Here is a 25,369-nt window from a genome sequence, read left to right as displayed (position 1 = left end):
AAAAAAACTTTGTAGGGGAAATAACAAATTTCAGTTTGTTGTGTGTCACCAACGTCTTCACAACAGTGTCTCTGTTTTCACCAGCCAACAAAATTTCATACATTGGAGGATGTCACATGATTATGTTGGTAGATTGATGAAACTTGGCTCTGCATTTGGAGGAAAGTGTCCAAGAATGGATTGCTTGTCCTATTTGTCAAAATGATGAGAAATATTTACGAAATGTTCTGGGTCAGAGCCGTCTGTAGCTCGGACTTGAAAATACCTGCCATCTCCTCATGAAGCGCTGCAAGTAATTCAGCTTTAAAGTCTGAAGAAGCCATGTTCCGAGCTGGAGCGGGGCTAACGCTAGCACCAGCTACGTCAGTAGATGATTGCTGAGCAGGATCACTTGAGGTCAAGGATGTAGCCATGGTGCACTCGAGCCGTTTGCATTCCTGGATTTTGGAGGCATATCGACACTTTCGAAAGCCTAAATAAACGCATACCTTCAAAATATGCTCACACTACGCCGATAGAACCACCCTGAAGTACTTTTTTAAAAAGTTAGACAGGAGCCCCCAGAGACATGTCTTACTCCATTGGCCTCAACCCAGAAGTCCCCCGATTGAGCCACTTTTGACTGAGATATAAACCAAAATGTACACCAAATGGGCTTTTCAATATTAAATTCAAATGTCCAGAAAATCCACAATCTGGACCAGATCCAGATCAAACTTTGTCAGGTGATAGTGAGCGCCAGTCTGCACCTCTCTTTCAAAGTGATTGGGCCACGTTTGATTAAGGTATAATATAAAATATACATTAAATGGGGTTTTCAATGTTAAATTTAAATGGCCACAAAATCTGTAACATGGATCAGATGTGGCTCAACCTTCGTCAGTCAATAAATGATTCCATCCTACATAGCATTATCAAATATGAAAGTAATTTGATCTTTTTTGATGGAGGTATGAATTTTTGAAAATTCGTTCATTGTTAAAGATAGGGATTTTTCCTATTTTCCAGGATTTTTCCTAACTTTGACCTTTGATCTAAAATGTAATCACTTCTTGCCTATGAGGATCTGAATCTTGAGTAATAAATGTCATAATGATATATGAAAAATTGTGGGTTCCAGGCTGTTAAAAATCAGACAAACACAAACAACTCATGTACAACTCCTCACTCAGGGAAAGGAGGAGTAACAGGAAGACAGAGGTCAGGAATGAGAGGAACAGTAATAACCAACTTTTTTGGTGGAGAAAAAAAAGTTTCTTTTCTAATTGCATATGCTTTTCTTTGTCCTTCCCTTAAACTCTATGAGGTATATCAGCTGTTTCTGAAACACTCAGAATTACTTAAAACACCTTTACACAGCATTCTGATGCTAGAGTTTGAACTTCAGCAGATCATCATGACCATGTCAGAATGTAGCAATGCTTTGAGTTTCTGTCACATGACTGGCTGATTTGATATTTGCTTCAATGTGCAACTGAACGATTGACGTTTTGAGAAAAGTAAGGCGTGGTTCTTCGTCCTTTGCATTCTGAGGAGCCAGTATTTCTCAACATTGCACTAAATGAGTGAAAACTTCAAACATTCTTGAGAAATGTTGGTTTCTCAGAATGCAAAAGACGGCGAGCCACACCCTACTTTTTCTGGCTCCGATTCTAAACCTCTCAATCACCCCTCATAATGTAGGGGTGCATGCTTTTGCATTTCCGACCGTGTGTTCTCAAGCATGAAAATCCTCAAAAAGAAGGCATCCAGGAACTGCTCTCATGTATTATCCAAATTACTTAAACTGTCTCAGTTCAAATCTAAAGAAATTGTGGATAAACTCTGAGCTTCTTTCAGATATCAGAACTCTCTTGCCCTCGCTCATTAACATCCGGATAAATCCGAGGTAGAACATTTGCTCTTTTCTCACACTCTGGCATGGACAGTGACCCTCCAATAATCAGAGCATGCCTTCTGTGTACTTTTAACACAATGTGTTCAGCAGTAACATGTACACCACCTTTTCACCAAGGATGCCTGGGTGCTAGTGTGGAAAATTGCTTTCCAACTTGGAACTTTTTTCTGCATCAGTAAGAACTCCAAATTGTGGGTATTAAACAACAACAACAACAACAAAAAAACTGCTCATGGCTGATGAGCTGCAGAGATGAAAACTGTACCACATATATGGACACCAAGAGAAAACACAAACTATCTCTGAAGGGAATAACAGCAGTTTCACACAGACTAAAGGAGACAAAGTTGGTGTCAGAGACAATGATAATTCTATCAACTCCAGCACAGCAAGTGAGATGTGCAGGGACGCACCCGCGTGTACACCCACACGCACACGTGCAAACACAAACACACCAATACTCACAAGGAGATGACATGACACACAAATACAAATAAGCACAAGTCCCACCATGCCTTATTTTTAGCTGCTCCCTTCCTCATCCCTGACCTAGATCACAGCATGTATAAAACAGCAGACAGAAGAAGAAAGTGAGCCGGGAGGTGGTGGAGGAAGAGTGGGGGAGACAGGGAGAGAGAAAGAGAGAGAGATGGAGAAAAATGAATCCCCCTCCTGCGTGAAATGACAGTTCCAGTTCTGTCAGCAGACCTCACCGGGACGGTATCTCCCAGAGGACACTGAAAAAGGCACGTAGACACGTTCAGGACATTGGGATGACAGAAATCAGAAAGCCCTGTCATCCGTCACTTCTGACAGTAGTTACTTTTCCCACTTTAAATCAAAGCTGACAAAAGCATCGCACTCTGGACTTTGAATTATTGAAGTCGTGTGGTACCGACATCACAGCCCGGCCATAATTGAGCTTTCACAATACCACCCCCTTTCTACTCAGTGCAGCGGGATGGATCCTTTGGCCGATAAAGGGAAATCATATGAGCAGCTTTCAGGGCGGACTACAGCTTCGGCAGTAGATGAATATTAAATTTACACAGTGTTTTGCTGCCTCAAAGGACTCAGCCGAGTTCCGTGTTTTTTTGATGTAGCAGATCAATGCTTTCATGCTCAAGGCCTGTGAGGGCTTTGTATGCCGGAATACACGGCCCGTCTCCCTTTGATTGTGCATTACAACATTCCTACTGTACATCATCTGAGGATGAAATTCACCAAGAAACAACCCCTGGATCTTGCGTGTAAGTCAGTTTCATACTTCAACCAGATTCTTTCTGTCATACCTTGAAGTGTGAGCCGCAAACCCTTGACGTATTTATTGCAAATGCATGCTATGAAAATGCTTCCTGTGCTCTCGCAGCGCAGCGTGTTGAGTCCCAGAGTGGTGGAAAGGCCTCTTTGCCTCAAGGAAGCGGCTTCTCACAGCCACGTAACTAGAAAATCAGATGCAACCCTGCACACGCACACACAGGCACAAATTTCAATCTTCCTGCGTAACACCACCCCTGCGCCTCTCTAATCCCATTTCATCAGCAGTGATCGAGCTCAACTAATGTGTCCCTGAGCACCGTGTTTTAAAGCTCGTATGACGTCTTTCAAGCTGCATTAGAAAGAGAGACTGTGTCGATTCACACAGGCTGCAACGTATCATGATGCGAGCTGAGCATTATGGGTATCTCTCCTCTGTCCTCACTTGTCTGTCCTCTTGTTATTAATATTTACATCTTTCCCTTCCCTCCTCTAGATATTCTGAGTATCTATTTCCATTTGCCTCTCTTCTCTCTGTTCCCTCTCCTCACTTACCTTTTCAACATTTTCCTCATCTGCCCTTTCAGTTCTCTTTTGATCTTCCTCTCCTCTCTTAAACTTCACTTTCCTTTGCTCCTCTCCATCTCCACACATTCCTTTGCTTCCTTCCTTTCTTTGTTGTTTTCCTCTTCTCTTCTACCCTTTCCACCTCTTTTGCCCTGCTCCACGTTTTTACTCTTAATCAGCTTCTCCTCCCTTGATCCCCCCCCCCCCTTTCCTGTCCAACTTTGTATTCAAACCTTACAGTCACGTTATTTCCCACTGAGCCGTCTGCTTTCACACCCAAGACGTCAACCATTGGCAGCATTCTCACTGAACATAAGAGTGATTATAGGAAGTGCTTCCATGGAATCTGTTGATTTTCTCTGAGTATTTCATTATCGTACCCAGGCTGCACTCTGGTACATAGTGAGAATTAAGGGAAGAACAAAAAAAAATGGAAAAAATCATTCAAGGTCATTGATGAGATAACATGAAAACTGACATAAACCTTCACACTGAGCTACTCTTCAAATTTTTCTGATGTGCCAAATGAAAATACAAGATGACAAACAATTTTTAGGATGTCCAACAAACATTTTGCCAAAATTTTGGTTTTCTCATATTAATACAATAACATGCTTTTGGACTGCAGTATGCATTTTCAGAGGCCCGACGTTCATGCCCAGTTGCCCAAAATGACAGATATTCACCCGAGTTAGACGAGAAATGCATACCGCACAACAACAGCATGTTATTTGCATTATTATCACTTACTGAGACAAACAACACGTAACGCGTACATAAAACGTTGGCTTACTTTTGTCATGTCTGCTGGCGCGTGCTGCTCTCCAATTTCAGCAGTGCGTTCTCATCAAGCTGGCTGCTTTGGCTCATTGTCGTACTATCCATGAGAAAATCATCTTGAATAGCCATATTGGGACCAACACACAATTCTCGCCTTTTTATCTTTTCCTCTGCGTTTTTTTTTTTTACCCTCTGCGGACAGTTCTTGCACTGCGCGCTATGACATCATTTGTTTACACACAGCGGGTGGGTATAGCCAGGTAGCGTCGACGTAAATCTACGATACCGGCGTAAAGTGATAATAATGCTGAACATTACTGATAGATAATGTGAATACTGGGTCAAATATCTATCTATCTATCTATCTATCTATCTATCTATCTATCTATCTATCTATCTATCTATCTATCTATCTATCTATCTATCTATCTATCTATCTATCTATCTTGTGTACCTGCTTACTCCAATTAAGGGTCACAGGGGGCTGGAGCCTATCCCAGCAATCATAAGGCATGAGGCGGGTTACACTCTGGACAGGATGCCAGCCTATTGCAGGGCCACATATAGACAGACAAAGACAGTCACACCCGCATGCACACCTACTCTCAATTTAAAGACACTAATTCACATAACCTGCATGTCTTTGGATGAGGAGGAAGCCAGAGCACCCTCAAGGAACCCTGGCAAACATGGGGAGAACACACAAACCCCACAGTGAAAGGCCCCACATGGGAAGCAATCCCACAACCTTCTTGCTATGAGGCAACAGTGCCAACCACTAAGCCACCGTGCTGTCCCCTATTCAATTAATTTCAATTCAATTAATTTAATTTATAAATTGCTAAATCACAAGAAAGCTGCCCCAAGGCAGTTCACATTGGGATAGTTTAACCATACCATCCGCCCTGAGCAAGCACATATGCGACAGTGGTAAGGAAAAACTCCCTCTGGTGTTCATGAGGAAGAAACCTCAAGCAGACCAGAGGCACAGGGGTGACCCACTGCTTAGGCCATTCTAACCGTTACAAAGCCACAAGATGTTACAATAAAACATGCGTGATAGTGCCAGGTCCATCTTAAAGCCAAGCCGACAGAGTCCAACATTAGTTTCATATCCCTGCCACTGGCAAAGACTATTCTGGCTGTCATTGTGGAATGCATTGAGTCGGATCAGCCATCCATCATGTGGCAGTGGTCACACCTCAACCACTCACTCAGCCAGGAGGCACACACACTCCTCAGTGTCTGTAACGATACCTCAGACAGAGAGAAAATGTGCAGAATCCATTGGACAGAATTAACGATACCTTTGGCACCTTAAAAATGAATTTGCCATTAATTATCCATCAAGAGACATATTTGTGTCTCTAAAATGTTCATGCTATGTTCTTACCTTTTCAGTTGGGGTCATCAGAGCAGATCCGGTATGTAATTATGTTTATTTGCCAGAAGGTTTATGCTGGATGCCCTTCCTGACACACCTTGAACCGTTAACCTCCTGCTCTCCAAACAAGCTCACAAACTGCTTGAGAATCATGCTGCCACGCATCCGTTCCTTCAAAGTGATGATTTACAGAAGCTGTTTGTTGGCACACACTCAATCCTTTTTCTCTTATATATTTGACAAATATTACAACTAATTCATTAGTATTTCTGACCTTGAACAATCGGAATTCTTCAAAAGTGCTATGGCTTTTTTTCTCAAAATTTTTCAACTTTAATCTTTTAAGATTAGGCTTAAAACTTTCCTTTTTGCTAAAGCTTATAGTTAGGGCTGGATCAGGTGACCCTGAACCATCCCTTAGTTATGCTGCTATAGACTTAGACTGCTGAGTGTTTCTTTCTCTTTTTGCTCTGTATGCACCACTCTGCATTTAATCATTAGTGATTGATCTCTGCTCCCCTCCACAGCATTTTCCTGGTTCTCTCCCTCAGCCCCAACCAGTCCCAGCAGAAGACTGCCCCTCCGTGAGCCTGGTTCTGCTGGAGGTTTCTTCCTGTTAAAAGGGAGTTTTTCCTTCCCACTGTCGCCAAGTGCTTGCTCACAGGGGGTCGTTTTGACCGTTGGGGTTTTTACGTAATTATTGTATGGCCTTGCCTTACAATATAAAGCGCCTTGGGGCAACTGTTTGTTGTGATTTGGCGCTATATAAATAAAATTGATTGATTGATTGAATTGATTGATTTTACCTTTTTATTCCCATATATATATATATATATATATATATATATATATATATATATATATATATATATATATATATATATATATACAGAGAGAGAGGGAGAGAGAGGATATTGCTGCCAATTGACTGTGTGGTAATCACAAAGAACCAGATGTTGCAGCAGAAATGGACAGATGTCTGGTGTTTGATGGTGTTGTTGGAGGCCTGGCTCAAAGAAGGAAAGGCTCTTTATAAAGTGAGCAGTAATTTGGAGTTTTTCCTGGGTTTGGAGGTGATGCAAGTTGTTCATGTTGTCTTATCCATCTGCTTGTTCAATGTGAATATGTTTGGGATCTGTGGGCCTTTGTGGAGGTGCTACCCCACAGAGCAATATTCAACAACATTGTTAAACTCTGTTCAAAGATTATTGGAATGAAACAAAAGAGATTTAAACTCTTTTTGTAATCAACAGATCCTCCGGAAGCCTGAAAGTATCTTGTCTTTGTCAGGTCATGTTCTTTTAGAGGAGTTTTCTCTGCTTCCTTCAGGATGCCATTATGCTTCACCAGTTTGTAGAACCAACTGTTTTTTAAAAGTTGTTTATCTGTTCTGTGATTTAACTTTTAAATGCTCCATAGGTCTGCCATGTTTTTATTTATTTACTTATTCTGGCCTCCCATTTTAACTCCTTAAGTCTGTTTTTATCCTTTTTTATTTGTGTTTAGAAGTTTTATCGTTGTTATATGTTATGTTGTTGTGTTTTTTTGCGGGCTACTCAAATTCAGTTGCCCCTTATAGGATTAATAAAGTTGTTTGATTGATTGATATTTGTTCTGTTTGTCCGCAGATATTGATGAATGTTCCACCCAGATGCATTACTGCCAGTCCAACACGGTGTGTGTCAACCTGCCCGGCAGCCACCGCTGTGATTGTCTGCCAGGATTCATCAGAGTGGATGAATACTCCTGCACAGGTTTGTCTGCATGCATTCTACAACATACCAATGTTATATGGAAGGCCAGTTTCATGATGCATTGCAGCACCATAGTAAAACAAAAATGAGTTGATGTGCACGGAAAAAAAAACAAAACAAAAAACTATTCCGTATGATTAGGGCCCATTCACACAAAACACAATGTTGGGTGAATGAAGCAGAAACCGGAAGAAAATCCACAAACAAAAAAGGAAATGGGGAACCGCAAAACATTCCACCGGTTGTCGGGGGGACACATGGTCAGACAGGCATGCACGATAACGTGGTGACAGTTTCGTGCACGCTCGTGTTCGCGTGCACGAGCACAGTGCAAGCACATGGAAAGTCGCGCACACAGCTGCGGAGCCAAAAATTAATAAAACACCACAATTTCTAATACTCAATTCTTGTTATAAAGAGCAGAGTTAGCCTCCGCCTTGATGTACACCAGGAAGTAATGAAATGATGGGGATTACTGTTCTCCTTTTTGATGTTTTACATGAATAACCTGATGTGCTTGTCTCATGAGGAGCCGGCTCTCGCTTTGTGAACATGACAAGGCATGGTGTGTCCAGCGAGCAGTGATCCGCTGGTGACGCACATTGTGATATGCGGTGTCCACTGTTGCAATGCGTTGACGCAATGGTCAGCTGACAGGCAATATGTGTTTTAATTTATTTCCGCTTGAGGACAGCATGCACACCGCAAAGCGTCTGAATATTGTGCCAGACAGGAAATCACCCCACAGGATGCCCCCACGACAAGCATGTCACTGTGGGATTTGGCCACATTTCCCCACACCTGGCTACATACAGCAGGTGTGTGTCTTTCCAAATCATGTCCATTCAACTGAATTCACCCCAGGTGGACTTCAGTTAAGCTGCAGAAACATCTGATCATCAAGGATGATCAGTGGAAAAAGGATGCACCTGAGCTAAATTTTGAGCTTCATGGCAAAGGCTGTGAATACTTATGTACACGTGATTTTAATGTATTAAGAAAAACAACCTTATTTCATGTTATCATTATTCGCACAACGTTCCAATTTCATTGGAATTTGGGTTGTATGAGGTCCCACAGTTGACAGTGCATGTCAGAGCACAAACCAAGCATGAAGTCAAAGGCATTGTCTGTAGACCTCCGAGACAGGATTGTCTGGAGGCACAAATCTGAGGAAGGGTACAGAAACATTTCTGCTGCTTTGAAGGTCCCAGTGAGCACAGTGACCTCCATCATCTCTAAATAGAAGAAGTTCAGATCCACCAGGACTCTTCCTAGAGCAATCGGGGGAGAAGGGCTTTAGTCAGGGAGGTGACCAAGAACCCAATGATCACTCTGTCAGAACTCCAGCATCCCTCTGTGGAGAGAGAAGAACCTTCCAGAAGGACAACCATCTTTGCAGCAATCCACCAATCAGGTCTGTATGGTCGAGTGACCAGATGGAAGCCACTCCTTAGGAAAAAGGCACCTGAAGGACTCTGACCATGAGACACAAACATGTAATTACAGCCACTCTTTTTTCAAAGGTTTGACTGTGGTACTGATTAAATGTGCCCTTTGTCTTCATTGTTGACCTTCTCAGAGCTGAATAGGTAACAGAGCAACAAAATCTTCACCTTGACATTCATTTCATAATCTTGCCAGAGCATGTTGTTTTGACAACTATTTCTTGTGGGAATCGTGGAACAGATTCTGCAAAACGAAATATTATCTTTTTTTTTTTATGTTATTTCACTATCATACACACACCCTGAATGTTTGTGCCCCATCTATGTACAAACAACCTATCACTTTAATGTTAAGTTGGTATGAACATATGAACTGTGCCTGCAATAATCAATCAAAGCCCCCAATTTGTTATGTGTCGACGCGGGTTGAGGAGCGGACCTGCGTCTGACGGAACCCAGCGCTAAAATAACCAGAAAGCGGTTCCAATAACAAAACAATTTATTCTTTCCACCCTCTGGTGCATAACAAAGTGAATGAACAAAAGATGCGTCAGTCTGGTGGAGTGAAGGCTGGCACGCTCTCCAGCGCCTAAAAGGATCGAAGCCCGGTGCTTCTGGACTCACTTTTACCACCAAACACCCCCCAGGTGGACACGACAAACCGACTCTCTGCGAAGGATAGAAGAGGTGAGGTAAGTCAGCAGTTACAAGCAATATCCTTCAAAAGGCACACACTATCAGCAACACATTCAGGTCTGTATTTAAGCTTTATGTAAATGAGCAGCTTCTCACAACAGGTGGAGGATCAGTTGTCCGCACACCACAGCAGTGAGAAGCGAGCTGCACAATTCTCATCACAATTCAAATATACTTCGTAACAAAATACCAAGTTACTATCAAGTAGTCAAACAATTAATCACCTCTGATGTGTGCTGCCAGCATGTGTCCCTCACCCTTCCTGCTTCACAGGCACAATGTGTCAAACCCAGGCGCGGTCCTCAGCGTCTCACAAACGAACATCACAAGGTCGAGTTCCCGGCAATTCTGCTTGAATCACACACGGCTTAAATGCAGAACGCCATCTAATTATCTGCTTCAGCTGAAAGTCTTTAAGGTTGCATGTGAGCACCATCCACAGGTGCTGCACATAACGTTGATGAGGGTGAAGGACTCTTCAGCCAGCACCTTCTCCACAGACAAATCAGTTTTCATACCACCTGGAGAGCAAAGAAAAGAAAAGAACACCAAAATGTCCAGCCACACCCCCCCAACACACAACAGTACCCCCCTTTTAACGGGAAGCCTCCCGGCAACCGAACAGACCAGGCCCGAGAACAGCACCTCCCTCCGGGGTCCTCGTCAGGAAGCAGACAGCAGAACGCTCCAAGGTCCACCACAGACAGCAGGAGAGGGCACCGCAGCTGGAAGGCTGGCTGGCATCAACAAAAACCCCAAAACAGTCCCCAGTACAATCCAACACACAAGAAAAAACATAAAACCCACCCAAAACCTCCCCAGGGGACCGTCCCATCCAACCCCGGGAAGAAAAGAAAAACTCCCAAATGCAAAAACCCAACACAGCCCCACAAACACAATACAAACATAAATGCATAAAAGAAAAATAACAAACAACCCCCCCAGAATGACCTGCAGAGCCCAACCCCCCCCCCAGAAGGCCTTTACCGCCGGTTCCAGGAGGAATAGCCAGAACCGGAATCCCACAAAGGTTCCCAGGTACACATGGAGCAAACGGCGCCCCCCAGAGGACCGTACCATCAAACCCCAGGAGGCACCCTCCCCACAACCCCGGAACCCCAGACCCGGCCACACCTGGCTAGTCGGCCCCACAAGCCAATTCCCCCCCAGAGGACCGTCCCATCAACCCTGGAGGTGGAACCCGGAAGGAAACAAAACAAAATCAAAGTCCAACCCCCGGAGGACTACCTTAAACAACCCCGGGGGCAAATAAAACAACCGTTAAACCCTGTTACCTTCCCCGGCACCCCGAAAGACCCCAGGTCCCTCCCAGAGCCCCTCGGCGGCTCAATTTCGGCGAATGGCACAAAACATTAAGCCGGGGAAGGGAACAGGAAAAACTAACCCAGCCCCAAGGCGCAGCGGAAAACCGGAAATACGTCCGGTGCCCCAACTCGACCATACCCCAGCCTCTTGGGAGGGGTGGATCTACCGAAATGGCGAACGGCAACAGATCGGCCCACCCCTCCGACTGAGGTATGTTCCCACTGCACCACACCCCGGCAACACCAATGACGAACGGTACAAAGGCTCACCGAGGCTGGAGTGGAACCGGGCCCAAACCAAACCAAGAAAAATGCCCCTAACAACCCCCCCCAGGTGCAGAGGTCTTCTGAGAACACTCAGCGTGACCAACCTGCACCACCCCACAACCCACAAGACGAACGGTCTTGGGGCAAGTGAGGTTGGGGTTAGGGATGTAGGGAAATAAAAAACAACAAAACAAAACGACCCCAAAACCCAAACAGAAAATACCTAAATACACATAAAAAAATAACGATCAAGTGAGCCCAGACGGGCTTCTAACCGCCTAACGTTCACTCCACCAGACATGCCTCTGACTCCCCAAACAAATTATAACCCCATTCAAAGAAACAAAACATTAGCCCCTACAAGTTTTTTTTTTGTGTGTGTGTGTGTGTGTTATTTCGCCTGTCCCAGAACACCTGGAGATACGTCACCATTATTTTTCTTGACGCTTATATGTCGGGGCAATACAGTGGTCTCTGCTTGTCCGAGCTGCATGGGCTCGTCTGCAAGAGGAGCCAGAGGTCCCGTCGGAGGAGCCTCAGTGGGGCGAAGAAGAGGCGGCCCAGATCTGTGTCGGGGAAAGCCCCGAGACGAAAAAACCCGCTCTGATGGCCGCCCTCTCTCGCGTCCACGCTCCTTCATCCGATCATCTAGACGAATCACCAACGATATTAGCTCATCTAAATCGTTTGGCTCGTCACGGACTGCCAGCTCATCTTTTAATGACTCATTTAACCCATCAACAAACACTCCTCGTAAAGCTGCGGCGTTCCAACCTGACTGAGCAGAAAAAATCCGGACGTCCACGGAATACTCCGCTGCACTCCGCCTCCCCTGCCTGAGATTCAGCAACCGTTGGGCAACGGTATTCATTTTCACCGGATGGTCAAAAACCAGTCGGAACTCCCGGGAGAAATCCTTAAAGGATCCTAACAATGGCGAGTTGTTACTCCACAACACTGTGACCCACGCTAAGGCATCACCTCGGAGCAAATTTGTCACATATGAAACACGGCTCCCATCAGAAGAGAAGGAAGCCGGTCGCTGAGCAAAAGCCAGAGAACACTGCATCAAAAACGAAGCACAGGCTTCAACATCTCCCGCATAAGGCTCCAGATGACAAATAATCGGTTCGGACGCCGAATCTCTGGGTGACGGAGTTATCTGCACCGGTATCGATGGTGCCGCAGCTGGAGCAGCAGGAAGCGGAATGGCTTGCGCTGCAACCTCCGTAACACGGGCGTCTGTTTGTTTAATTTGGTTTGCGAGATGCTGTAATTGCTCCCATATTTTCTTCAAGTGTTCTTGAACTCTTTCGGCGAAAGGAACCGCCTCTGCCGCTGGGTCCATTTTGGAATGGCCGGGAACTACTGTTATGTGTCGACGCGGGTTGAGGAGCGGACCTGCGTCTGACGGAACCCAGCGCTAAAATAACCAGAAAGCGGTTCCAATAACAAAACAATTTATTCTTTCCACCCTCTGGTGCATAACAAACTGAATGAACAAAAGATGCGTCAGTCTGGTTGAGTGAAGGCTGGCACGCTCTCCAGCGCCTAAAAGGATCGAAGCCCGGCGCTTCTGGACTCACTTTTACCGCCAAACACCCCCCAGGTGGACACGACAAACTGACTCTCTGCGAAGGATAGAAGAGGTGAGGTAAGTCAGCAGTTACAAGCAATATCCTTCAAAAGGCACACACTATCAGCAACACATTCAGGTCTGTATTTAAGCTTTATGTAAATGAGCAGCTTCTCACAACAGGTGGAGGATCAGTTGTCCGCACACCACAGCAGTGAGAAGCGAGCTGCACAATTCTCATCACAATTCAAATATACTGCGTAACAAAATACCAAGTTACTATCAACAAGTAGTCAAACAATTAATCACCTCTGATGTGTGCTGACAGCATGTGTCCCTCACCCTTCCTGCTTCACAGGCACGATGTGTCAAACCCAGGCACGGTCCTCAGCGTCTCACAAACGAACATCACAAGGTCGAGTTCCCGGCAATTCTGCTTGAATCACACATGGCTTAAATGCAGAACGCCATCTAATTATCTGCTTCAGCTGAAAGTCTTTAAGGTTGCATGTGAGCACCATCCACAGGTGCTGCACATAACGTTGATGAGGGTGAAGGACTCTTCAGCCAGCACGTTCTCCAAAGACAAATCAGTTTTCATACCACCTGGAGAGCAAAGAAAAGAAAAGAACACCAAAATGTCCAGCCACACCCCCCCAACACACAACACAATTTCTGTTCAATTTTCATTTATACAGTATAAGGTTGTATGGTCAGAGAACCTAAGAGCCCCTTCAACCGCAGGGTTCTATATTGTGTCCCCTTTTATGTATTATTTATACCAACCCAATGATATTCACTAACTATACAGCTGTTTTTTATTTTATTGTTCTCCACATCAGCGGTGTGATGTGGTGCAGCTGCTCACACTGTCTTCCTGCTTGAAAGACACCATCGCGTGCATGAACTTTCACAGCGAAATCGTGCACACCTGCCCATCGGCTCATACGAGCAGTTTCGCCATGAGTCGCCCTGAATTGTACTTACTTGTACAATGATAAGGGTCTATTGGTGGCCATTTTGGACACCATTTTGAATCTTAAACCCATGAATGAATTTAATTTAGGCACACATGAGCTTGCTGTGACCTGCAATGGTCTTCCCATTGAATCTCTGTGATATTTCAGTTGTTTATATGTTGTTTAAAGGTGTTTTATTGAAAAAAACCCTATTTTGGCGGCCATCTTGGACACTATCTTGGATAACTGGCTTGAGGCCAGTTTTTATTTTTGCGAACATCCTGATTGTGTTTTGGGGTCATCTAAGGAACCTAAAAAATTTGGTTTGGTTTAGTCCTGGAGGGGGGGGGCGCAAAGGTAGTAGTTGTAGCTCCCCTAATAATGGAGGTTGTTGTATTATTTCTGTTGTGTGGGCCGCTGAAGAGGAGGTACTGCTGGCCCACCACCACCAGAGGGAGCCCTGCCTGGAGTGCGGGCTCCAGGCACCAGAGGGCGCCGCCGCCCCACAGGAGCAGCCTCGGTAACAGCTGTCACCCATCACCTGAGACAGCTGACGGCAATCATCAGTGGGGTATATCAGCAGGACGGCATCTCCACCTCATCGCCGAGATATCGTTTCTACCGGAGAGGTAACATATCGAAGCAAACAGAGTACATATTGTTTGACTGAGCTAGTTTATTGGATTACTGTTCCAACGAGAGGTGGAGGTACCTTTCCTGCCGTTCGGAGTTCTGGGTGCAAACGCGCCCCCATCTAACTGTTCTTTGTTCCTCGCCAGCAGTACCAGGTCCGACACGCGGAGGCAGTGGCCACCTGGGAGTTCGGGACTTGGCGGCTCCAGTATTCCCGGGGTCCTGTGGCGGAGGAAGCCGTGTGGTTCCGGTCTTACCTTGGAGAGGCGTCTCCTATCTTCGAGCCTGCCCACACGACACTTTTGTGAATTGACTGTTGTCCATTTCTGTAATTGGTTGTATTCATTGTGCACATTCACAACAGTAAAGCGTTGTTATTTTGGCTTACTCCATTGTCCGTTCATTTGCGCCCCCTGTTGTGGGTCCGTGTTCCTACACTTTCCCAACAATTTCCTGGCAGGCAAAATTCTGTATCTTGTCTGAATAACAGTTGAGGTTACTTTTCCTGGTCACAGTGTTTTCGCCAAAATACCTGATGGTGACACCTGTTCTGTTGCATCTGGTTTACAGTGGAACACACTGACAAGTAATTTTTCCTGATCATATCATGTCTGGTGGTGAATTTTCTCATGAGAGAAAAGTGTTGTTTGATGGCTTTGCTATCTCTCTCTCTCTCTCTCTCTCTCTCTCTCTCTCTCTCTCTCTCTCTCTCTCTCTCTCTCTCTCTCTCTCTCTCTATATATATATATATATATAAATATATATACAGACACACACACATATCTAGAGAACTGTTCTTTCATTGGCTCACAGATAGCACATGTATGTAGTCGGATCTGTGGACAATTCTGTGTTGCAGCATGCAAACCCTCACTGGGGGTCCAAACCATTTTTTATACCCATTTGTGGAGGTAAATTCTCCCCACGTTGTTAATTATTTTCTGCTTTTTTCTCTCACCTTCTGCATGAAAATAAAGTGTTCTCTGAGCACGGTGGCAACAGCTTGTATTCCACAGCAGTAATGTGATTTCACATCAGCTCCAGCAACTGGTGTGTTGCAACAAAACCTGCATTTTTATATATTTTTTTATTTATTCTTCTTTGTTTGGCAGTGACAGTTTTGTTAATGATGTACTAACGATATAGTACTGTGGTGCATTAGTAGGTCAAGCACCCCCCCCCCCCCCCCCACACACACACACACACACAAAAAAGCTCTTCAGACCAAATAGTAGAAGATTAAAATGGCATTGGTGCATCAGTAATTGCTGCAGTGGTGTTTCTCCCCTCCACACCTCCACACGCTGCCCAAATGCAATATGTAGAAAAAATTGCATGATATTGACACTCAAGGTCATACTATTGTTTTTTATTTTTGATTCATACATTTTTTTGCTGCATCAAAGGTCACAGGGAATTGTGTAAAACATTGTGGCGTAAAAAAGCTATGCTTTTTAACTCTCTCATGTTTATTCAATTTTGGTTGAAGCTCAAGGTCATACTGTTTTTGTAATATCAAATTTTTTCATTATAGTTTATAATGAATAAATTAACACTATATTTTCAAATCACATATGTCTCAACTTCTTTGTAAAGTTAGTTTAGGTTAATAAAGCTCAAGGTCTTACTAACAAATTTGACCAAATACAGTTTTGAATAAGCACCTTGTATACTTTGTGTTGTTTCATTTATCACTTTTGATGCCAATATAAGAGAAGTAATTCACTGGTAGAACACCAGTACTGTCACTTTTGGAGCATTATTTCACCCTCTGTATGATGAGCCATCCATTATAATTCTTTGTTGAGAAGGTGACTGTGTTTCTTCTTTTGGAGATGGACATTCTTCCTACAAGTATGGGGTCTCTGGACTGCAGGCCAGATTGTGGTGGGTTAAACTGGTTTCATGACACTGACCATCATGCTTCCCTTCAAGTGCTTTGTTGATGAAACTAAATCCTTCTGATTGAATACTTTGTTTTGATGGCATAGCTAGCTGATGTGACTGGGTCTGAGTGCAGTCTTTGAATCTGAGTCCATGACATTTTTTCGATTATCACTTGGAACTCCCAAAGCTGCAAGAAATTTGGGAAGTGAGGTATTATAGAATCCTCTGCTTCCTACTTCAGTTGGCAAGTGATGGGTGCACCAGCCTCTGTTGTCGCACACAGCTACAAGATCTTGATACTTGCACTTTTTCCTGGCATAAGCATTGGACAGGTTCTCCTCCACTGGAACAGTAAGCTCAATTATGATTACTGTTCTTGTCCTTTTGGAACTCAGCCACCTGGGGGCTGCAGCCCGTACTTTCTGAGTGCCGGTCCCAAGCCTGGATAAATGAGGAGGGTTGTGTCAGGAAGGGCATCCGGCGTAAAACAAGCCAACCCAACCATGCAGACTAAGAATCGAATTTCCATAAAGGATCAGCCCGGGTTAACACCGTCCGCCACCGCTGCTGTTGCCCAACAGGGTGCCGGTGGAAATTGGGCTACTGTTGGGCAAAGGCGATGAAGAAGAGGAGGAGAACGTTTCCACAAACAGCAGGAGAAGAAGAAAACTAGACGGATGGAAATTAGAGTGGGGACTTTGAATGTTGGTAGTATGACTGGTAAAGGGAGAGAGCTGGCTGATATGATGGAGAGGAGAAAGGTAGACATATTGTGTGTGCAAGAGACCAAGTGGAAGGGAAGTAAGAGCAGGAGCATCGGCGGGTAGGTACAAGTTGTTGTACCATGGTGAGGACAGGAAGAGAAATGGTGTTGTGGTCATTTTAAAGGAAGAGTATGTTAAAAGTGTGTTGGAGGTTATGCGAGTGTCTGACAGGGTGTAGAGTGTGAAGTTTGAAATTGAAGGGATGATGATGAATATCATCAGTGCATATGCCCCACAGGTAGGTTGTGAGATGAAGGAGAAAGAAGATTTCTGGAGTGTGTTAGATGAGGTGGTGGAGAGTGTGCCCAAGCATGAAAGAGTGGTGATAGAAGCGGACTTCAATAGGCATGTTGGTGAAGGGAACAGAGGTGATGAGGAAAAAAGGACAGAGGATCAGATGGTGGAAGCTGAAGGAGGAAGACTGTTGTGTGAAATTTAGCAAGCAGGTGACAGAAGCACTGGTTGGAGGGGAAGCAATTTTGGACAAATGGAAAAGTACTGCAGATGTGGTGAAGGAGACAGCTAGGACAGTACTGGGTATGACATCTGGACAGTGGAAGGAAGACAAGGAGCCTTCTTGGTGTTGGAATGAAGAGGTCCAGGAAAGTATAAGGAGAAAGAGGTTGGCGAAAACGTTTTGGGATAGTCGGAGAGATGAAGAAAGTAGACAGGAGTACAAGGAGATGCGGCGTAAGGCGAAAAGAGAAGTGGCAAAAGCAAAGAAAAAGGCATATTGCGAGCTGTACAAGAAGTTGAATAGTAAGGAAGGAGAAAAGGACTTGTACCGATTGGCCAGACAAAGAGACAGAGCTGGAAAGGATGTGCAGCAGGTTAGGGTGGTAAAAGATGCACATGGTAATGTGCTGACATGTGAGGAGTGTGTGCTGAGAAGGTGGAGGGAATATTTTGAAGAGCTGATGAATAAAGAAAATGAGTGAGAGAAAAGGGTTGATGATGTGAGAGTAAATCAGGAAGTATAAGACATTAGTAAGGAAGAAGTGAGGGCCGCTATGAAGAGGATGAAGAGTGGAAAGGCAGTTGGTCCAGATGACATTCCAGTGGAAGCATTGAAATGTCAAGGAGAGAAGGCAGTGGAGTTTCTAACCAGATTGTTTAATAAAATCTTGGAAAGTGAGAGGATGCCTGAGGAGTGGAGATGAAGTGTGCTGGTTCCTGTTTTCAAGAACAAGGGTGATGTGCAGAGCTGCAGTAACTACAGAGGCATAAAGTTGATCAGCCACAGCATGAAGTTATGGGAAAGAGTAGTAGAAGCTAGGCTTAGAAAACAGGTGAAGCTCTGTGAGCAGCAATATGGTTTCATGCCAAGAAAGAGCACTACAGATGCAATGTTTGCTCTGAGAATACTGTTGGAGAAGTACAGAGAAGGCCAGAAAGAGTTACATTGTGTGTTTGTGGACTTAGAAAAAGCTTATGATAGGGTGCCAAGAGAAGAGCTGTGGTATTGTATGAGGAAGTCTGGAGTGGCAGAGAAGTATGTTAGGGTAGTGCAGGACATGTACAAGAATAGTGTGACAGCGGTGAGATGCACATTCGGAATGACAGACTCATTCAAGGTGGAGGTGGGATTACACCAAGGATCAGCTCTGAGCCCTTTCTTGTTCACAGTGGTGATGGACAGGTTGGCGAATGAGATCAGACAGGAGTCCCCATGGACTATGATGTTTGCAGATGACATTGTGATCTGCAGTGAGAGTAGAGAGCAAGTTGAGTCTAGTCTGGAGACGTGGAGATATGCTTTGGAGAAAAGAGGAATGAAAGTCAGTAGAAGCAAGACTGAGTAGATGTGTGTGAATGAGAGGGAGCCCAGTGGAATAGTGTAGTTACAAGGAGTAGAAGTGGTGAAAGTCGATGAGTTTAAATATTTGGGGTCAACTGTTGAAAGTAATGGAGAGTGTGGTAGAGAGGTGAAGAAGAGAGTGCAGGCAGGGTGGAGTGGGTGGAGAAAGGTGGCAGGAGTGATTTGTGACCGAAGAATATCAGCAAGAGTGAAGGGGAAAGTTTACAAGACAGTAGTGAGACCAGCTATGTTGGCTTATGGCTATGGCTTAGAGACGTTGGCACTAACAAAAAGACAGGAGGCAGAGCTGGAGGTGGCAGAGCTGAAGATGTTGAGATTCTCTTTAGGAGTGACGAGAATGGACAAGATTAGGAATGAACATATCAGAGGGACAGCTCAGGTGGGACGGTTTGGAGACAAAGTCAGAGAGGCGAGATTGAGATGGTTTGGACATGTGCAGAGGAGGGACCCAGGGTATATAGGGAGAAGGATGCTGAGGATGGAGCCACCAGGCAGGAGGAGAAGAGGGAGACCAAAGAGGAGGTTCATGGATGTGCTGAGAGAGGACATGCAGGTGGTTGGTGTGACAGAGGAAGATACAGAGGACAGGGTGAGATGGAAATGATTGATCTGCTGTGGTGACCCCTAATGGAAACAGCCGAAAGACAAAGAAGAAGAAGAAGAAGTTCTTGTCCTTTTGGAGTAGATAGTAATGTCTGGACATTTGGCTTTCTCTGCTATTTCAGGAGGGAACACAATTTGTTTGTGTTTTTCATCCATTAGTCCTTTCCAATCATTAGACTACTGTCAGATGTTTCCACACTCCTTTCTTGGAAGAGGCAGAGCTGGGTTTCTGTAGGCTGTACAGTCTGCAGTGAGGAATACAATAATGCTGATGCAGTTTGCAACATTTGCTGTAAAATGTTTTATACTATTACTATTAATCAGTAATAGTAAAACTATGAATGAATGAATGATTTATTCAGCACACAAAACTCCTTATAAAAAAATACAGTAGCACATGTGGCCAAGGGGGTGTAGGCAGAAGCAAAAGCTTATATACACCCACCCCTTTTACCATCACACTCAACAAAAATATAAACGCAACACTTTTGGTTTTGCTCCCATTTTGTACGAGATGAACTCAAAGATCTAAAACTTTTTCCACATATACAATATCACCATTTCTCTCAAATATTGTTCACAAACCAGTCTAAATCTGTGATAGTGAGCACATCTACTTTGCTGAGATAATCCATCCCACCTCACAGGCGTGCCATATCAAGATGCTGATTAGACACCATGATTAGTGCACAGGTGTGCCTTAGACTGCACACAATAAAAGGCCACTCTGAAAGGTGCAGTTTTATTTTACTGGGGGGGGGGGGGGGGACCAGTCAGTATCTGGTGTGACCACCATTTGCCTCATGCAGTGCAACACATCTCCTTCGCATCATCCGTGAAGAGAACACCTCTCCAACGTGCCAAACGGCAGCGAATGTGAGCATTTGCCCACTCAAATCGGTTACAACGACGAACTGGAGTCAGGTCGAGACCCAGATGAGGACGACGAGCATGCAGATGAGCTTCCCTGAGACAGTTTCTGACAGTTTGTGCAGAAATTCTTTGGTTATGCAAACCGATTGTTTCAGCAGCTGTCCGAGTGGCTGGTCTCAGACGATCTTGGAGATGAACATGCTGGATGTGGAGGTCCTGGGCTGGTGTGGTTACACGTGGTCTGCGGTTGTGAGGCTGGTTGGATGTACTGCCAAATTCTCTGAAACGCCTTTGGAGACGGCTTATGGTAGAGAAATGAACATTCAATACACGAGCAACAGCTCTGGTTGACATTCCTGCTGTCAGCATGCCAATTGCACGCTCCCTCAAATCTTGCGACATCTGTGGCATTGTGCTGTGTGATAAAACTGCACCTTTCAGAGTGGCCTTTTATTGTGGGCAGTCTAAGGCACACCTGTGCACTAATCATGGTGTCTAATCAGCATCTTGATATGGCACACCTGTGAGGTGGGATGGATTATCTCAGCAAAGTAGATGTGCTCACTATCACAGATTTAGACTGGTTTGTGAACAATATTTGAGAGAAATGGTGATATTGTGTATGTGGAAAAAGTTTTAGATCTTTGAGTTCATCTCGTACAAATGGGAGCAAACCAAAAGTGTTTGCGTTTATATTTTTGTTGAGTATATGAGCTCCTGCTCAGGGGTGTGTAACAACCTATTTGATCACTGTTTTCTCAAATGCTATGCACATTTGCTCATCCTTTAGATTTGATGTGTTTATGCTGTTCTTTTATTGGTTTCCCACCACCTACAGGGTTGAAATCTGTTCTTCTTTTTGATTTCCAGCTAAATAGATGGTGACACTGCTGATCACAGTGTTTAACATGTATTGGCTCCTTGTGACTCTGGAGGGAATTTGATCTACACTGTGACAGTAATGCAGCAATAAGCATCTTTGTATTGATTACAAAGAGGAAAACAGCAAATGTTTCCTACTTTTTTTTTCATTTTCTATCTGCCTATGTGAGTGGAATGACTGTCACACAGTCACAAGCCTCATCCCCATCACATGTAAGAATTTGCAATAAACAAAGTGTTTCAGGAGAGACAATCACCAGCTGTGTGTTGTTTCCATGTTTTTACCCCTCTGACCTGTTTGTACATCACTCTGCTCTGAGCAGCATCGCCATCGTCTTTTCCTTCCATCACCATGCATTACATACAATCTACAATGTGAGCAGCTACTGTTTCACAGGAGTAAAATTCATGTATTGCAGTCTTGCTTTGGAATGCACATGTATTACCCTTTGCATTGACCTCATCGCTTTTCTGCTGGCTACTGGAGGAGAGTGTCCTCTGTGTAGACAGCGCCCTGTAAACAATTGCAGGCTGTGGTAATTGTGGTTCCACTTGATTTCCCTCTGTGCAGCAGGCGAAACAGGTCTGGAGGGAACCGGAAGATGGACAGAGGGAGGAAGAGTAGTGGCAGGTTTTATGCCTTGGCTTGTCAAAAAAAGCCATGGAGGCTTGCTATCACCATCCTCATCCATGCAGCTCATATTATTGGCATGAATTCAGCGCAACTTTTAACTTGGTGTCTGAATGCTGTGCAGAATAATGGTTTGTGTTTTCCAGGCCTGCATAAGGATCAACTATCCGAGTCAATGCTTAAAGATTCAGTTGCATCAGTTAAACACCTGTTTTTGGGGAAATAGCCCAGTGTATATGCTGACTTTAAGGAAGCTGCAGTGCTTTGTTTGGCACATACACAGCACAAGAACTGAAACTGAAAACCAAAGCTTGTGTTTGCAGCCATAGACCACATGTAACTAAAGACATTGCTGGCCTTGGGTGCTGTCATTTTATGGAGAACATGGCGGTTCTTGTCATCACCTTTGAACATGAAGTGTTCTGCCCCATTAGTGGTGTGGGCGCTGTGAGTGACAGCGTGTGTGTGTGGGTGAGATTGGTTAGAAGGCATTGCAGTTTTTTTTTTCTTTCTTTTCCCTTTTTGTTGAACATTTTATTAAAATATCTGTAACAATGTGGCTGTGCATTAGCATTTGTAGCAGTGACCTTTTGCTTGAGGATATTAAGTTGTTAATTCAGGATACTGAGTACATAAGGAGTTCAGAATTATTAATGCCCACACCAAAACAAATCCGTAATGAGAACCACCACTCGGACCCCCAAAATATGATGTGCAATAAACAATTATGAATGTAATAAACAACCAAACCAAGGTTTACCCTCTTAGCTGAGCTTGTGGTAATTTATTAAATGAAAGCTGGTGTGTCCTCAACCTCCAGTTATACTCCTCATCTGAGTCTCCCTAAGTAACAGTTATTTGAAATGCAACGGCGCACTTTAAGAACTAGAAATTGGGGGAGGGGGGGGGGGGGTAAAGTGCGAGGCCCGCAGGGCCGAAGCCTCATAGCGCGGGGGTGCTGTGGGCCCGCTTTAGGCCCCCAGAAAGCCAACGGTTTCTAGATAAGCTCGTATGCATTCTGAGCATCCAGAACAGTAATTTTAATGTTTTGAGACCATAAAGTGGACACCATTTGACTATGCAATTTGAAACTGTGGATGTAAGTACTTTATTCTGAGAATAGCCAGCATTGATTTTATTAACATCCTGGTGTAAATAAGGTATCACACATGTGTAGAACTCAAAAAGAATGATAGGTTGAGTTTTCATAAAAAACAACTGCAATGTGTAAACTTTATTCATAGATATGAAAGAAAACAGGCTCTTAATAATTATTAACTATCAGCTACTGTATTTTTTTTCTCAAGATTTGTTTTTGCATAGGTTTGAAAAAACAACAGATCATAGGTTTAGGATAAATACGTACTGTGAATTTAATTTTCGAAAGTAGCACTAATGACAACACTCATACTGAACATAATTTTGCTTGCATTAGACTGATTTTGGAGATCAAGCAATAACTGCAGATGAGCCTTCTGATGGTCCCAAATAGCTTTTCTGATTTCCTTTTCTAACTTCAGAATTTAGTAAATTAGCATATGGTCCATTGATACTTATGTGTAGACACTAGCCCTACAGGCAACTATTTTTGGTTTCAAATCTGGGCAATGCAGGTCCCAGAATATCGAATGTGACAAAACGAGAAACAGGTGTTGTAAACAAGTCAATGCTGCTAAAAATACAAACTTGCAGAAGAACAAAGATACTATTCTGACATGGTTTTGCACATAAGACTGGCATAGCATGTTTTAAGTACACACATATATGACAGAAGGTGGGGGGGGGGGATACCATATTCTGTCCCCCCTGCGTTGACCGGCCAATTGTGTTTTGCGCTTAATGATGACATCATCATCAGCAACAGCGAGTCTACCACAAACACACAACAGACAGACTAAAATGTTTGATTTTAGGGTTTACCAATGTTTTTACCGTTAAACTTGTGCTCACTTTACCAGCAAAGAAAAGAATGTTAGCGAACTGAACGTTTATCGGAACTACATTTATCGGAAGATAATTGGTCCGCTGATGGTTTTAAAAGTTAGCTGAAAAGCTAATCCACTAGCAAAAACATTAGCTTTGATAATTTGGTTATCGGATTAGCTGAACTGTGCCCACCATTGCATGGCATGACCATTACCTCTATGCATTTTACATCTGTTTCAAATGTACGTATTGAAGAGTCTTCAGCTCCAGCAGGATGCAAAATTAGTCAAAAATCCACCAGATATGGACTACTATATTAATATCTAATCAAAAAGGAAACTGCTTGTAAATGTTTGCTGTTCTGTTTCTTGTTGTTGTTATGTTTTGCATGTGTGTGTTTATTTATGTCAATAACAGATCTGAACAAATAGAATTTGCCATTTTCCAATATATTAGCATGGCACTGAACCATAAATTTGACCTTGACTTCTGACCATGACTACTGATCATCAAATCACATCTTCCCCACCATAGGCACGATGTACCTGCCAGGTTAAATTAAAGGCACTCTTATGATATTGTGCTTGTATTTTTGAATCTGTTCACCACCACAATGGACTTGAACTGAAACAGCCAAGATGTTCTTGTACTGTGTAATTTGAAGTTTAATTCAAGAGATTTAACAAAAATATCACATTAACCAATTACAAATTGTGGCTATTTGTATACATAAAACACTGCCTCCATTTTCAGAGGCCTTACATATGGACAGATCAAATAACAGATTGCTGATGATACTACTAATGCTCATAACTTTATAGAGATACTTGATAGACATGTTTTGTAGACCTACTAGATGAGGCCCATCCTGTGATTCAGAAAAAAACAGTCCACGGTGAAGTGACCAAAACAGAGAACTGACCTTATCACATATGCTTTACTGTATTCATACTGATACATTAAGTGCTGCTGCCCTAACTAGTAGCCATTGCTACTTTATTTGGTTTTATCATTCAAGTTATTAAAGTATGTTTAAAACATTTACTGTTATGAGAGACATTGGATTTGTCTTGCAATGTTTAATGATAAATTAGAAGCTTTTTTGTAGTTTTTAATGTTGTGCTGTGTCAGGACTCGGGATTTCCTTTGCAGTTCAGTGGGAGAATAGCATTACAAAATGCATCACACAGTGTTACAAAAAAGAAAATAACAGTATCCAAACTGGAATGGAAGTTACACTGGAATATCATGTGGAATCTTACAAAAAAAAAAAAACTATTTTTTTTTTCATCTTTTGTCCACTGTGATTGTGGTTTATTTCTCTGTATCAGTTGTATTTCCAAAGAGACTTTCCTGGTAAGAGCTGACACTATTATTTATATGGTAATACAGAAAAAAACAACAACTAATATTTATTACTTCAAAAATGTATTAATATTTA

At 43.5% G+C, this 25,369-nt stretch overlaps 1 protein-coding gene across 1 annotated transcript in view; it reads left to right on the top strand.

The window, feature by feature from the left end:
• The window catches only part of LOC117500647 (protein kinase C-binding protein NELL1-like), a 905,329-nt gene that overhangs the window by 619,095 nt on the left and 260,865 nt on the right, over positions 1 to 25,369 (top strand). The window contains exon 10 of the mRNA XM_034159400.1: positions 7,514 to 7,639. Coding sequence (XP_034015291.1) covers positions 7,514 to 7,639 — 126 coding nt within the window. The remainder of the gene's footprint in view (positions 1 to 7,513; positions 7,640 to 25,369) is intronic.

The sequence above is a fragment of the Thalassophryne amazonica genome, chromosome 2 (assembly GCF_902500255.1).
Source record: "Thalassophryne amazonica chromosome 2, fThaAma1.1, whole genome shotgun sequence".
Lineage (NCBI taxonomy): Eukaryota > Metazoa > Chordata > Actinopteri > Batrachoidiformes > Batrachoididae > Thalassophryne > Thalassophryne amazonica.
The sequence above is the reverse complement of the archived record's forward strand: the minus strand, read 5'-3'. Positions and strand labels throughout refer to the sequence as shown.